The 14,850-nt window shown below is 46.7% G+C and overlaps 1 protein-coding gene across 1 annotated transcript; it reads right to left on the bottom strand.

Annotated features, from left to right (window-relative positions):
• Positions 1–210: 210 nt before the first annotated feature.
• KRT32 (keratin 32, type I) lies at positions 211–8,104 on the bottom strand. The gene is made up of 7 exons (XM_011998903.1): positions 7,575–8,104; positions 6,810–6,892; positions 6,490–6,646; positions 4,985–5,146; positions 4,781–4,906; positions 3,529–3,749; positions 211–951 (listed from the first exon to the last, which is right to left on the bottom strand). Exons 1-7 carry the CDS (start codon positions 8,040–8,042, stop codon positions 807–809), a joined length of 1,362 nt encoding a protein of 453 aa, XP_011854293.1. The 5' UTR covers positions 8,043–8,104; the 3' UTR covers positions 211–806.
• Positions 8,105–14,850: the final 6,746 nt, after the last annotated feature.

Genomic DNA, 14,850 nt, shown 5'->3' with positions numbered 1-14,850 from the left:
TTCTCTGGGCCTCGGTTTCCTCATTTACAAAATGGATGAAATAATGGTCTCTTTCTCATGGATTGTTGCAAGGATTAAATGAGGCATTACTGACATTGTGTCTGGGAGCTCTCCCCTGGACTAGCCAGCCCCTAATTCAGAACCTGCACCCAGTAGCTGCTTATTGAAGATATTTTGAAAGAATGAATGATCCCATTGTACCAGCTGTAATGAGATTTAGGGGTGGGTTTAATTACGGTATGATTCTCAATTACAGTAATTTGGCCTAGGTTTCTGGCATGATTATCTCCCTCCTCTCTTTGTTCTTTTATTACTTGGCTCTAGAGTAATTGATTAGTTTTAACTGGTTTACGGCATGAGGCCTTTTTAGTGTACACCTCTCAAGCCTCTATGGAAGCAGAAGGAGCATAAAAATAAATACAGAATTTGCCCCTTCCTCTTGAGCCCAATTGAGTAGGATTGGCCTGTGGATGCAGCAGCGTAAGTGACAAAGAAAGACAGACATGTTTGCAAAGCCATTGAGTGCAGCTCTATTTGCCAGTTAACTAACAACACATGCTCTTTGAGGCAGCACAGACAACCAGAAACATCACCAAAGAGGACAGTTTACCCATTGAAAAAAAGAGGCAGTTTTGAAGTGATGAGGGCTTGAGCACCCGCTGGAGTATCAGAGCTTGTTGCAGGTGATCCACGGTCCTGCTCAGGGTCTTCCTTGCTGGCCAGGGCTGGCCCGGCTCTTTTGGTGGCCACTGAATACCAGGCTGCCCAGCCCCAGGCCCTCTAGGATCCACCAGCACAAAGGGGCTTCAGTAGCGGCCCTGGGGGCAGGGTGAGCAAGGCACGCCGATGATGCGTGACACACAGACGGTGCGGGGCACACATGGGGAGGGCACACATGGGGAGGGCACACATGGGGTGCAGGAAGGAGTGGAGCATGGGTTACAGGGCAGCCTGCAGGAGAAAGTCACAGAGGGACAGGATTAGTAGAGAAGGCCCACTCGGCCACAGGTCCTGCCAATTCTCCCCTCGGATGCCTCTCAACCCCATCTACCATGCTTCCTCTGCTCAGCCTCCCTGGTCCCAACCTCCGCCATCTTTGCCTGAGTCACCTCATGGCCTCCTAACTGATCTCCCCAAGCCAGCTTGGGCCCTGCCTAACCACTGTCCACTTAGTAGCCACAGCAATCTTCTATAGTCACAAATCCAGTTATGTCCCTCCCCTGCCTAAAACCTTCAGTGGCTTCCATTTAAGCTCAGGATGAAAAGCAGCTTCCTCTGGAAGCCATCATTCTCAGCAAACTAACACAGGAACAGAAAACCAAACACTGCATGTTCCCACTCATAAGTGGGAGTTGAACAAGGAGAACACATGGACACAGGGAGGGGAACATAACACATTGGGGCCTGTCGAGGAGTGATGGGAGTAGGGAGGGAGAACATTAAATCAAGTATCTAATGCACGCAGGGCTTAAAACCTAGATGACTGGTTGATAGTTACAACAAACCACCATGGCACATGTATACCTATGTAACAAACCTGCACGTTCTGCACATGTATCCCAGAACTTAAAGTAAAATAAAATAAAATAAAGAAAAGCAACTTCCTTAATAGGACCTGCATGATCTTGCTCCCACCTCTTGCCCCAGCCTCACCTCATAGCTCCGTTGCTCTCGGAGCTGCAGGTACTCTGACCTTCTTCCAGCTCCTTGCAGGGACTGTGCTGCTAAGGCCACAGGCCTTATGCCCTGTGCCATACATCTCTGGAACCCTCTTCCCTCTCCACTCACCTACATTTCTTCTCTTGTTTAAGAGCTCAACTCAACTGTCATGTCCTCCTTGAAGCCTCCCCTGCCTCTCTGAGACAAGCCCCCATGGTACATGTAACTCCTTTCATCGTGATTAGTAATCATTCTATTATGATCTGTCTCCCCTGCCAAGCAGTGAGGCCAGCAGCCAGAGACACATGCCCACCCTGCATGCCTGGCATAGAACAGGCACCTAATAAGAATATTTGGATCAGACAAAATAATAAATGAATGAAGAATGAATATATGGTGAAAGGAAAAAGGATGATCTCAGAGACTGACAGGCATGCGCTCAAAACCAGGACCAACACACTGGATGCTGGATGGAAACCCAGTAGCTCACAGAACCAACGGGAGGCCTGAGGATCATGTGCAACCTGAAATGTGTTCCATTTGCCTGGCAGTATATATTTTCTTTAATTTGTTGAAAATACTTAAGAATCAGGAGAATTTGACATTTTTAAAAATCCAGATTCTCAGTTTCCCTGGAACTATCGGAAGATCAGCAATACTGGACCTGCTTCTCACACAGTAGAAGTGGCCCTGAGGGCATGCCACTGCCTGGATTGGACAAGGCAAGAGCTTTCTGCCTTTCCACCATCTCCATATGACCCATGTCATTCATGCATGGTAATGGCCTGGTCCTTGCAAATATTTGACACAGCACTTGCCCTGAAGTTATAGATTCTGAATAACAGAGAAGCAAAGCCAAATGCAGAATAAGAAATAGCTACAACAGTCATCAGCCCACTGGGTGTCCACGGCCCAGAGGTACCCTGCATTCAGACAGCCAGCAAGTCCTGCTGATTCTACCTGCACAGTGTCTACAGCTGATGCCTCTGCTGCCCTAACTCAGGCCCTCCCCATTGCTTACCTAGGCTGTGGCCAGGGCCTCCTGGACAGCTTCCCTGCCTGGTTCCCCTCCTTCTACTCAGTTCTTCCTGCTGCTATCAGGGCCATCTTTCTGAAGAACAGCTTTGAGCTTGAGAGACATTTACTGAGCATCTACTATGTGCCACGTACAAGGAATAAAAATGTATTATAATGTCTCTGCATTCTAGATGTCTACCATCTAGTGGAGAAGACATCCAGTAAATTCTCTCATTTCCTCCTCAAAACAATAGTAAGGCCTTCCACTCGCCTATAAAATAAAACCCTCCCTTCCCAGCATGACCCATGTCGTTCTCCATAAATGGGCACCGGCTGATCTTGCCTGTCCTGCTCCCCAGCAGGGCTCAATTACACAAGGCTTCCTATTGTCCTCCCAACATGCCAAAATCTCCCTTCGGAGAGCAATGGAGCTATCAGGTGAGGCTAGGGTAAGAGGCAGGAGCAGGATCATGCAGGTCCTATTAACAAAGCTGCTTTTCATCCTAAGCTCCCGACATGCCATAACCTCCAGCCACCTGTCTCCCTATCTCCCTAAACATATGGAAATGATGGGAGGGCAGATGCCCTGTCTTCCTCTGTCTTGGTGCCCTCCATAGCACCTGCCCCATAGTGGGTACTTAATGAGACAGAGTAGTCTCCGAGGGGTCTGGTTCAGGATGGCAGCATGAACACAACTGCCTGACTTCCTTCAGAGCATACCAGCTTCTTAATGGCTCCATAGTCAGGACAGGGTTCGAAGCTGATGGTCCCTCAAGGGTAGATCCAGTTGTTTCCTATAACCTCCCAGAATCCCTGCCCACATATCTGTAAGCCTCAGCTGGGCCTGCGTACTTGCTGTCCTCGCTCTCCAGCAGGCTCCGGTATGTGTTGATCTCACTCTCCAGCCGGGCCCGGACGTCCAGCAGCACCTGGTACTCCTGGTTCTGCCGCTCCAGGTCAGCCCGGATCTCAGCCAGCTGGACCTCCACGTTGGTGATCATGTACTGCATCTGAGCTAGCTGGGAGCTGTAGCGGGCCTCGCTCTCTGTCAGTGTGTTTTCCAGCGAGTCCCTCTAAGGCAACGGAAGACATAACTATGAGGAAGGAAGCTGTTTACCATGGCCTGCTTCAGAAAGAACCAAGAAGAGCCAAATCTCCCATGATACTGGGAATGAGCCCTCCCTACATCAGTCACTTTGGAAACGGAAGCCCAGAAAGGTCAAATAACTTGTTCAAGGGTAAACAGCTGGTACATGATGGAACCATAGTTTCTACTCGTAAATCTAATTCTAAATCCCTTCTTCCTTCTGCAACCTTTGTCTGGCTTCAGGCTTTAGATCTGAGATTTCCCAAGTACCTCCCTGCTGGCATCATTTAAAACAGTGTTTTCAAACCTGGCTGCACATTAGCGCCACATGGAAGCCCTCAAAAAAATACCCATGACCGGCCGGGCGCAGTGGCTCACTCCTATAATCCCAGCACTTTGGGAGGCCAGGGTGGGTGGATCACCTGAGGTCAGGAGTTCGAGACCAGCCTGGCCAACATGGTGAAACCCCATCTCTACTAAAAATACAAACATTAACAGGGCATGGTGGTGCATGCCTGTAATCCCAGCTACTTGGGAGGCTGAGGCAGGAGAATCACTTGAACCCAGCTGGGGCAGAGGTTGCAGTGAGCTGAGATCATGCCACTGCACTCCAGCCTGGGTAACAGAGTAGGACTCCATCTCAAAAAAAAAAAAAAAAAAAAACCATGATCAGACCCCACCTCCAGAGACTCTGGTTCAGTTGGTCCAGAGAAGAACCTGGGCATCAGGATGAGTAATATTGAGATCCATAGGTTTGGAAGGGCAGGCTAAGCACAGAACAAGCTTTGTTGTGAAGTTGAGTTTGACAGTGTCCACCTAACCCACGTCTGATTTGAAACATCCCTCTTTGATCTCTGAGCTGGATCTCAGGAGAAACCTCCCTCCAGGAAAAGTCAACAGGATGAGCATCCATGGTGGCCAAAATCTGGGCCTCCTCTTCCTCTTTCCTGGGGACCTGCATCTACGCTCAGTGCTGCCTGGGATCCAGAGGGAGGGTGCCCACCCAGCAGCTCTCACCAGGCTGTGCTGGGCCTGCAGCTCAATCTCCAGCGTGTTGACCGTGCGTCTCAGGTCAATGATGTCTGACTGGTAGTTCTGAAGCTGCTCAGAGCTTGTAGCCACCTGCTGGTTAAGCTCCTCCATCTGCAGTGGGGGGAAGGAGAAGGCTGGAGTCCCTTCCTGGGGACTTGGAGGAGGCCACCCCCACTGTGAGAGACTCACCTGAATATTGAACCATTCCTCGACATCCCTGCGGTTGGCCTCCACCATGGTCTCATACTGACACCGCATCTCCTCCAGCACCCTAGTCAGGTCCACCGGGGGTGCGGCATCCACCTCGATATTAAGACGGTCCCCAAGCTGGCATCGAAGGGACCCGACTTCCTGAAAAGGCACAAGAGCTCCAGGCAAGTGCGACAATCCTATGATCCCAGCTTACCTCCCCAGGGAGACATGAAAAGATGCAACAAAAGTTGCTAAAGATTGAAACATTAGATGGCCCCCAAGGACTGCCGTCCACTCGGCAGCATCCCAGTGCTCTTCAAACTCCAGCTGAATACCCCTGTGATGGGAACCTCACTGTAACACAACACTTCCTACCACTTTGGCAGAATCCAAGAGCAGCTCCCGGGTTTGTTTGATGCATTTGGGCTAAAATGGGAAACCGGTGCCCCTAGTATTCCCAGTCACCCTCTGCGCCTGTGTTCATCCTGGGAGGAGGGTAGCAGGAGCCTGGCTTGACTAGTTAAAGGCCCGAGTTAGGGCAGCTGTCTCCCAGGCTTGGCTGCCAAAGAGGGAAAGTTGTCACTGAGGCTGCCAGGGTGTGTGATAACTTCTCATTAGTGGCTTCTTGGTGCCATTCCCAGTTCTCTGATTTGAGCGAGATGAGTCAGGCACCCGAGGGTGCTTGGTAAGTATGTGGTGACTGATTGTTACTTTACACTTAAGCCTGAGGAAACCCAGCCAAGATTCAGAGACACTTGTCCATTCAAATCCCATGTCAAGAGGTTGAGAGTCAACCAGGGAGGAGGGAAAAAAACACCATGGCTCAGGTGGGCTTGGCAGCACACAGGTGCCCAAAGCAGAGGGCTTCCCCTCTGAGAAACTTCAGGAGATAGGAAAAATCAGAAAGTAAAGGGTTTGCCTATGGCTTCAGCTTGAGCATTTTATATACAAACAGAAGAGAGGACAAAATAAGGATGGAGGCAAAAGGAGGAGACCACTGCAGCTCTACTCCCTCTCAGAAAAGATAGGACTGCTTCTGAGAGTTTAGCCGGGCAGAGATGGACAGGCCATTCGACGTGAGATCTGGAACATAACTCACCCTGGCACCACTGCACCACTCTACCTCTGCTGTGTGACTCTCGAGAGAAAACAAATTCAGTCGCCACTAGTGAGTGCTTGGCAGTCACACTAGCCCAGGAAATGCAGAAGGGAAGGGGGCTACATTTCTGAGCATTGACCAAGTGGCAGGTGTTTCATACCCATGCCTTGGGGATTTCCATGATGGATATCCTATCCGTTAAATCCTCACAATAAACCTGCGTGAGAGTGTTGTCCCTGTTTCACAGATGAGGGGGGCTCAGGAAGATTCCATAAATTGGGCAAAGTCACTGAAACAACATGTGGCAGGCTTGGGAATTTCAACCCACGCCTATCCAACCCCATACCCCACGTTCTTCCCCCTCTGCTTCCTGGGGCCACTTCAGCAGGACTTCCAACCTTACCTCCTCATGGTTCTTTTTGAGGCACATCAGCTCCTCCTTCAGGGACTCCACCTGGGCCTCCAGGTCAGCCTTGCACAGAGTGAGATCATCCAGGATCCTGCGCAGGCCATTGATGTCGGCCTCCACTAGCTGCCGCATGGCCAGCTCCGCCTCATACCTGCACAAGGACAGGGTCAGCAACCAAGGGTGGAACTGAATGCAGAACTCAGGAAGGCCTTAAACTGCCGGCACTTTCCAACCCTCCGTGAAACTAATGGAAAGCTGCCCCAGAGCCTATGAGGACAGTACCTCCCCCGCTCCAATCCCCTGGCCAAACTCACTTTGCCCTGAAGTCATCAGCAGCCAGTTTGGCATTATCAATGTTCACGACCATCCTGGCGTTCTCTGCCTTGGTACACAGAATCTGTAGACCAAGGCACATGGAAAGGGTTAGTTCAGGATGAGAAGAAGGAATAAGAACCGAAACGAAGAGAAGACAGCAGCAAAGGTAGGATCCAGCAGCCCTGCAGCCATCCCTGCAGAAGTTCCTCTTCCCTGGAACTCTGGGAGATATTTAGTGAATTGCTAGTCCAAGGAGAACTTGAGATGTATTTTTTAAGAACCTGGAGCTTCATAAATTCAAATTCCCCATTTTGGATGCTCCGAGCAATGTGGAAGGAAAGAATCTCATGTCTGAAGTCACTCATGTGACAGTTCGAAGGGTCTTTGACATTTACTGAAAACTCCCCGTGGACCAGGGGCTGTTCCAAGCAGTTGACCTGCATCATCTCATCGAATCCTTTTGACAACCCCATTAGATAACGACCATTATTATCCCTGTTTTACAGATGAGAAAACTGAGGCCTGTGGAAGGGATGGGACCTCCCAAAGTCATGCAATGAGGCAATGGTAGAACCAAGACTAGATCCCAGATCTCTCCATATGAAAGCCTCTGGCTGAGTGCCCGAATTATAAAATAACCCTATGCCCTAGGGAGGTCTCTTTGTCTTGAACATAGCTTAATAAGCTAACAAGATTCCAAGCTGGAATGCCGACTAGTCCAGATCCCTTCCCAGAGAGCCTGTTCACCTCACCGCTGCCCTTACCTTCTGCTGGAGCTCCTCAATGGTCCTGAAATGAGACTGGTAGTCAGGAGTCATGGTGAGCACCTGGGAGTGAGAGGCCTCTTGGATCCTGCTCTCCAGCTCCGCATTCTCCTGCTCCAGCTGCCGCACCCTCGTCAGGTAGCTGGCCAGGCGCTCGTTCAGGAACTGCAAGGTTTCCTTCTCATTGCCATTGAAGGCCCCTTCGCGGTACCAGCTGCTGGGGCCCGTGGAGCTGGAGATGCCACTGGCTGCCCGGCGGGAACTGGCTAGATAGGTTTTGGAGAGGCAGCTGGCTGGCCGGAAGGTGGTGGGCATGCAGACAGAAGGCAGGCATGCCATGGGCTGGCAGACATAGCCCAGGCACAGCTCAGGCCGGCAGTTCACGCTGCTAGAACAGATCGTGGCAGGCTGGGGGCAGCTCTTGAGAGAGGCTTGCAAGTTGTTGGTGACACAGCAGGCAGATGTCATGTTGGGGAGGCCCTTTCTCCTCAGCCACAGCTGCCTGGATGTCTACAGATCCCCATGCCGCCCGGGCCATTTTATGCCCTTGCAGTGAGGGGGCTCATGATAGAAATTCATCATTGGGTGGTGCTGATGTTTACACCCAGCCCAAGAGGAAGCTGCTAATTAATTTGTAATTTGGTTTCCAATAAGGAGTTCCTTTCCTCATAAAAGAGGCCAAACTTATCATTTGGCTAACGCAGAAGTCTGGGTTCCTGTCATTGATCACCATGAGAGAGCTTCAGGACACATCTTCAAAGGGTCACCTGCATGCCTGCACCCTCATTAATAGGGAGGGCCCCCCAGGAGACCGCCACAACCCAGCCTGTGCCTCCATTGGCTTTGCCCACTGCACCCCCGCCCGCTTTAGCCCTGAGAAGCCTGCAGGTCTGTGCAGCAGTGGCTGCCTCTTTTAATGAAAGCATTCCCCATGGGAAGAGGCCTGGTTATTTAACAAGGAGATTTGTGGGTGGTAGAAACTGCCCCGATACTGGCAGCAGCATAAATCCAGCAGAAAGGAACAGGAACCTCAGAGGCTTCCTAACAGGCATCATCTTCCTGCCAAGGGGAAGAAAATAATATCAGTAGGGAGAGAATGAACTCAAGACACAGGCAGCATCACTTCTCAGCCTTTTGGCTAAGATCAAGTGTGGTATCTGTTCTTATCATTTTAATATCTGATACGTCCTCTATCCGAGGACAGCATATTAAATGGATTTTTGGAGCAGGGAGATGGAATAGGAGCTTACGCTGTTCACTCTACACATTGACCTGGTATTGCAGTACCTCCAGGAATGCTGCACCCCTTCAAAAGCAAAAAAAAAAAAAAACATCCAAACAGAAGCCTAAGAATCAGGTACATCTTTCCAGTTGGACCCTTTCTCTTGGAAAAGTCCATATCATGAACATCTCCAGGTGGCAGCTGCTCTATCTTGACCCCCTCTGGACCATCCACTCAATTATCACTGCACCTTATACACAGTTGTCAAGTGCTCAATAATTGTTTGTTGAACAAACTGAGATAGAATAGTTACAACAGGTTCTACTTTTACTTTCTGTTGTGGCGGATGGGGAAGGCTCACTTCAGGATCTCAGACCTTGGAAGCAGTATGAATCTGCTCCCTTGGGAAAGGACATTCTGTAGCCCTGGAATGAGGTAAGCCAGGAGACAGGGAGCAGATGTGCCCAACTATAGAAGCCTTGGGCATTCACTTCAGAAGGCAACGTGCTACAGCAGTGGTTTTTCAGTCCTGGCTGCAAAACCTGTGAGCTTCACATTTAGTATGTGTGTGCTATATAGCCACTTTTTTATTCAGTAATCTTCCTGATATAATTTCGGGGTATAAGTACTTGCCTTATGTTTCACATATTCCCAGAAATGTCAGTACAAGAACGGGAAAGGGAAAATGCCACCCAGCCCATTCATTACATAAGAAAAGGAGAGCATAGAGACGCTGCCTCTGACTTGCCATGTGGCCTTGGGAAAGTCATTTTGTCTCTTCAGACCTCAGTTTCCTCATGCCAATTGAAAGGTCAGATTGAATACTCTCACAATTTGATTCTCTGTGACGACTATAAATTCCAGTACCTTGTCTGGATTACCTGTTTAGAGAAGATTATAGCATGAGATGGAAGGAAGTGTGATTGCAATACCAACTACAAGGGATGAGACTCATCAGGCCACCCTTCAGAATCGTAGCCAGCACTTGTGGAATGTATACGAATACCAGGTATGGTGCTGAGTACTTGGCATTAATTTGCCCATTTAATCCTCTCACCTAAAAACTATAATGATTATAATAAGGTGTTATCAGTGGTTCTCAAACTGTAGTTCATAGACCAGCAGCATCAACCTGACTCAGGAACATGTTAGAAATGCGAGTTTTCACCCTAGAAGAAAGCTTAGGCAATACCATTCAAGACATAAGCATGGGCAAAGACTTCATGAATAAAACACCAAAAGCAATTGCAACAAAAACCGAAGTTGGCAAATGGGATCTAATTAAACTAAAGAGCTTCTGCACTACAAAAGAAACTACTATCAGAGTCAGCAGGCAACCTACAGAATTGGAGAAAATTTTTGCAATCTACCCATCTGACAAAGGTCTAATATCCAGAATCTACAAGGAGCTTAAACAAATTTACAAGAAAAGAGCAAACAACCCCATCAAAAAGTGGGCAAAGGATATGAACAGGCACTTCTCAAAAGAAGACATTTATGTTACCAACAAACATATGAAAGAAAGCTCATCATAACTGGTCATTAGAGAAATGCAAATCAAAACCACAATGAGATACCATATCATGCCAGTTACAATGGTGATCATTAAGAAGTCTGGTAACAACAGATGCTGGCAAGGCTGTGAAGAAATAGGAAAACTTTTACACTGTTGGTGGGAGTGTAAATTAGTTCAACCACTGTGGAAGACAGCATGGTGATTCCTCAGTAATCTAAAACCAGAAATACCATTTGACCCAGCAATCCAATTACTGGGTATATACCCAAAGGATTATAAATCTTTCTACTATAAAGACACATGCACACACATGTTTATTGCAGCACTATTCATAATAGCAAAGACTTGGAACCAACCCAAATGCCCATCAATGATAGACTGGATAAAGAAAATGTGGCACATATACACCATGAAATACTACGCAGCCATGAAAAAGAATGAGCTCATGTCCTTTGCAGGGACATGGATAAAGCTGGAAACCATCATTCTTAGCACACTAACACAGGTACAGAAAACCAAACACCACATGTTCTCATTCATAAGTGGGAGTTGAACAATGAGAACACATGGATACAGGGAGGGGAACATCACACATCAGGGCCTGTCAGGGGATGGGGTGCAAGGGGAGGGAAAGCACTAGGACAAATACCTAATGCATGCGGGGCTTGAAACCTAAATGATGGGTTGATGGGTGCAGCAAACCACCATGGCACATGTATACCTATGCAATAAACCTGCACATTCTGCAAATGTATCCCAGAACTTAAAGTAAAATTTAAAAAAGAAAAGAAGAGAAATGCAGTTTTTCAGGCTTATCCCAGACAGGCTGAATCAGAAACTCTGAGGCTGGGGCTAAGGTGCAGCAATCTGTGTTTAGCATTTCCTCCTGGTGGTTTGGAGACCCACTGAGATAGAGGAAGATACAGGCATACCTCAGAGATAGTGCAGGTTCAGTTCTAGACCACCAGAATAAAGCAAATGTCACCATAAAGTGAGTCACACAAACTTTTTGGTTTTTCTGTGCATATAAATGTGATATTTACACTATACTGTAGTCTATTAATGGTATAATAGCATTATGTCTAAAAACAATGTATATAACTTAATTTAAAATACTTTATTGCTAAAAATGCAAATGATCTTCTGAACCTTCAGCAAGTTGTAATCTTTTTGCTGGTGAAAGGTCTTGCCTCAATGTTGATGGCTGAGGACTGATCAGGGTGGTGATTGCTGGAAGTTAGGATGGCTGTGGCAATTTCTTAAAATGAGACGTCAGTGAAGTTTGCTGCATCAATTGACTCTTCCTTTCACAAAAGATTTCCCTGTAGCATGTGATGCTGTTTGATAGCATTTTAACAGTAGAACTTCTTTCAAAACTGGGGTCAGTTCTCTCAAATCCTGCCACTACCTTATTAACTAAATTGATGTAGTATTCCAAATCCTTTATTGCCATTTCAGTGATGTTCACAGCATCTTCACCAGGAGTAGTTTCCATCTCAAGAAACCACTTTCTTTATTCATGAAAAAGAAGCAACTCCTCATCCGTTCGTTTTGCCATAACATGGCAGCAATTCAGTCACATCCTCAGGCTCCAATTCTAATTTCAATTCTCTTGCTGTTTCCAACACATCTATAGTTACTTCCTCTGCTGAAGCCCCTCAACATCATCCCTAAGGGTTGAAATCAACTTCTTCTAAACTCCTGTTAATGTCAATATTTTGACCTCCTCCCTTGAATCACAAATATTGACATTTAGAATACTGAATCCTCTTCAGAAGGTTTTCAATTTACTTTGCCCAGATCCATCAGAAGAATCACTCTCTATGGCAACTATAGCCTTATGAAATATATTTCTTAGGTAATAAGACTTGAAAGTCAAAATTACTTTTTGATCCATGGGCTGTAGAATGGATGTTGTGTTGGCAAGCACAAAAACATTAATCTGCTTGGACAGCTCCATCAGGGCTCTTGGGTGATCAAATGCATTGTCAATGAGCAGTAATATTTTGAAAGGAATCTTTTATTCTAAGCAGTAGGTCTCAACAGTGGGCTTAAAGTATTCAAGAAACCATGTTATAAACAGATGCACTGTTATCCAGGCTTTGTCATTCCATTTGTAGTGAACAGGCAGAATAGATTTAGCATCATTCTTAAGTGCCCTAGGGTATTCGGAATGATGAATGAGCATTGACTTCCCACTTGAAGTCATCAACTGCATTAGCTCCTAGCAAAAGAGTCAGCCTATCCTTTGAAGGCAGACTCCTCCTGTCTAGCTATGAAGGCTGCCTCCCCACTAAACTTCATCATTTCTAGCTTTTTATTTAAAAGGAGAGACCTGCACCTTTTCCTTTCACTTGAACTCTTAGAAGCCATGATAGGGTTATCAACTGGCCTAATTTCAATATTGCTGTGTCTCAGAAAATAGGTAGACCCAACATAGGGAGAGAGATGGGGGAATGGCCGGTTGGTGGAGCCATCGGAACACAGGCAACATTTATCTATTAAGTTCCCCATCTTATCTGGGCATGGTTTGGGGTTTCCCAGAACAATTACAATAGTAACATCAAAGATTACTCATCACAGATCACCATAACACATATGATAATGGAAAAAGTTTGGCCAGCCACGGAGGCTCACACCTGTATTCCCAGCACTTTGGGAGGCTGAGGCAGGTGGATCACTTGAAGTCAGGAGTTTGAGACCAGCCTGGCCAACATGATGAAACCCCATCTCTACTAAAATTACAAAAATTAGCCAGGCATCGTGTGCCTGTAATCCCAGCTTCTTGGGAAGTTGAGGCACAAGAATCGCTTGAACCTGGGAGGCAGAGGTTGCAAAGAGCCGAGATCGCGCCATTGCACTCCAGCCTGGGCAGACAGAGCGAGACTGTGTCTCAAAAAAAAGAAAAAAGGAAAAGAAAAAAATTTGTATTGTGAGAATTACCAAAATGTGACACAGAGACATATAAGCACATGCTGTTGGAAAAATTAGCACCAATAGACTTGCTGGAATCAGGATTGCCACAAAACTTTAATTTGTTTAAAAAAACACAATATCTGGGAAGTACAATAAATTGAAACTCAATAAATCGAAGTGTGCCTGCATATATTTTAACAGCTGTCACCAGAATTCATCTTGCAGGAAAAAAATAACTGTCTTTACTTAGAAAACTACATTAAGAAGATCTTGGGTTAAAAGGTGGGACCCCAATGCCTTGATTTGGCTGGTAAGACATCACAGGGAGAAAGGAGAGAAGGATTTGAAGTTCACAGGACAATCCTGGAAGGAAGGAATGAGGAGGAGAGAGATAGGAGCCAAGAGCAGGGGCTCCAGGATGATGATGAGAGGTTGTCACTGTGAGGTGAGGTCCCAAATGCCCGCATGAGCAGAGTTTTCCGTTGTGAAGGAAGGACCGGGTTTCATATAACAGCGGAATGATAAAGGTAGTAGCAGCAGCATCCAAAGTCACAGAAGACCACAGTTCCAGGCAATATGCCAGATCTGGGGTGTGTCGTGCAGATGGAGAAGTAGGGTCTGGGAAAGTTAGCCACAGAGAAAGTGGGGCACTGTCAGTTCTCAGACCCAGGTCTGGCTGATTCGAAGACTTTCCACAGTACCCCAACCTCTCTGGGGCCAGAGCAAACTATCAGGAAAACAGGTTTAGGAAGAGAAGAGAAAGGGATGCAAAGAATCCAGGAGGAAGGGCCTGTTTGAACAAAAGCAGATAGGATGCATGTCACAGCCTGGCCCAGCACCGTCTCCCTCCATTCATTCCCCCGCAGAAAACCAGAGGCTCCTTCTTTGGGGAAAAAAAAAAAAAAACTCCAGAGAAAAGACTTACAGAAACTGAACTGAGGTGGTTGTACCATGCAAAAGGCCAGTTTGCCAACCTGCCCATCCACATAGCACCTTCTATCAGCTTTTTAGTGTCTCATCATAAAATATAAACAAAAGGATGACCAGATACTTGAAGGAAGTTTCCGATATTAAAGACAAAGTAAAACAAGCAAACAAACAAAACAGTAAAAAAGGAAATTGAAGAAAACAGAAACAATGCAGAATCCAAAACTATATATATATTTTTTTTTTAAATAACCTCAGAGTGGGAGAGATGTATATCCATATAGCAGTTATAGCCTTGAAACAAGAACTAAATGTTATAAAACAGGAACAAACAGAGAAGAAAAAAAATAACTTTTTGGGAAAAAAATATAACAAATTTAAAATTTAGTTCAAAAATTTGAAATTGAAAGAGAGATAAATGGCAGAACTGAGAAAGTCAAAAGCATAATAGGGACCAGACCTGGTGGTGCTAGGGTCTATGTCAGAGCTGCCCTGAGCCCCCTGCACTCCCAACTGTGTTGCCAAAAGGTCCTCCACCAGACAAATGACCTCTCAACCCTGGCTGCATGTTCAAATCGCCCAGAGAGCTTTCAAAAATCCCAGTACCAAGTCATATCCCAGACCAGGTAGAGCAGAATTTCTGGGGCTCAGAGCAGACATCGGTATTTTTTAAAGCCCTCCAGGTCATTCCAATG

The sequence above is a fragment of the Mandrillus leucophaeus genome, unplaced genomic scaffold, assembly GCF_000951045.1.
Source record: "Mandrillus leucophaeus isolate KB7577 unplaced genomic scaffold, Mleu.le_1.0 Scaffold58, whole genome shotgun sequence".
NCBI classification, from domain to species: Eukaryota; Metazoa; Chordata; class Mammalia; order Primates; family Cercopithecidae; genus Mandrillus; species Mandrillus leucophaeus.
The sequence above is the reverse complement of the archived record's forward strand: the minus strand, read 5'-3'. Positions and strand labels throughout refer to the sequence as shown.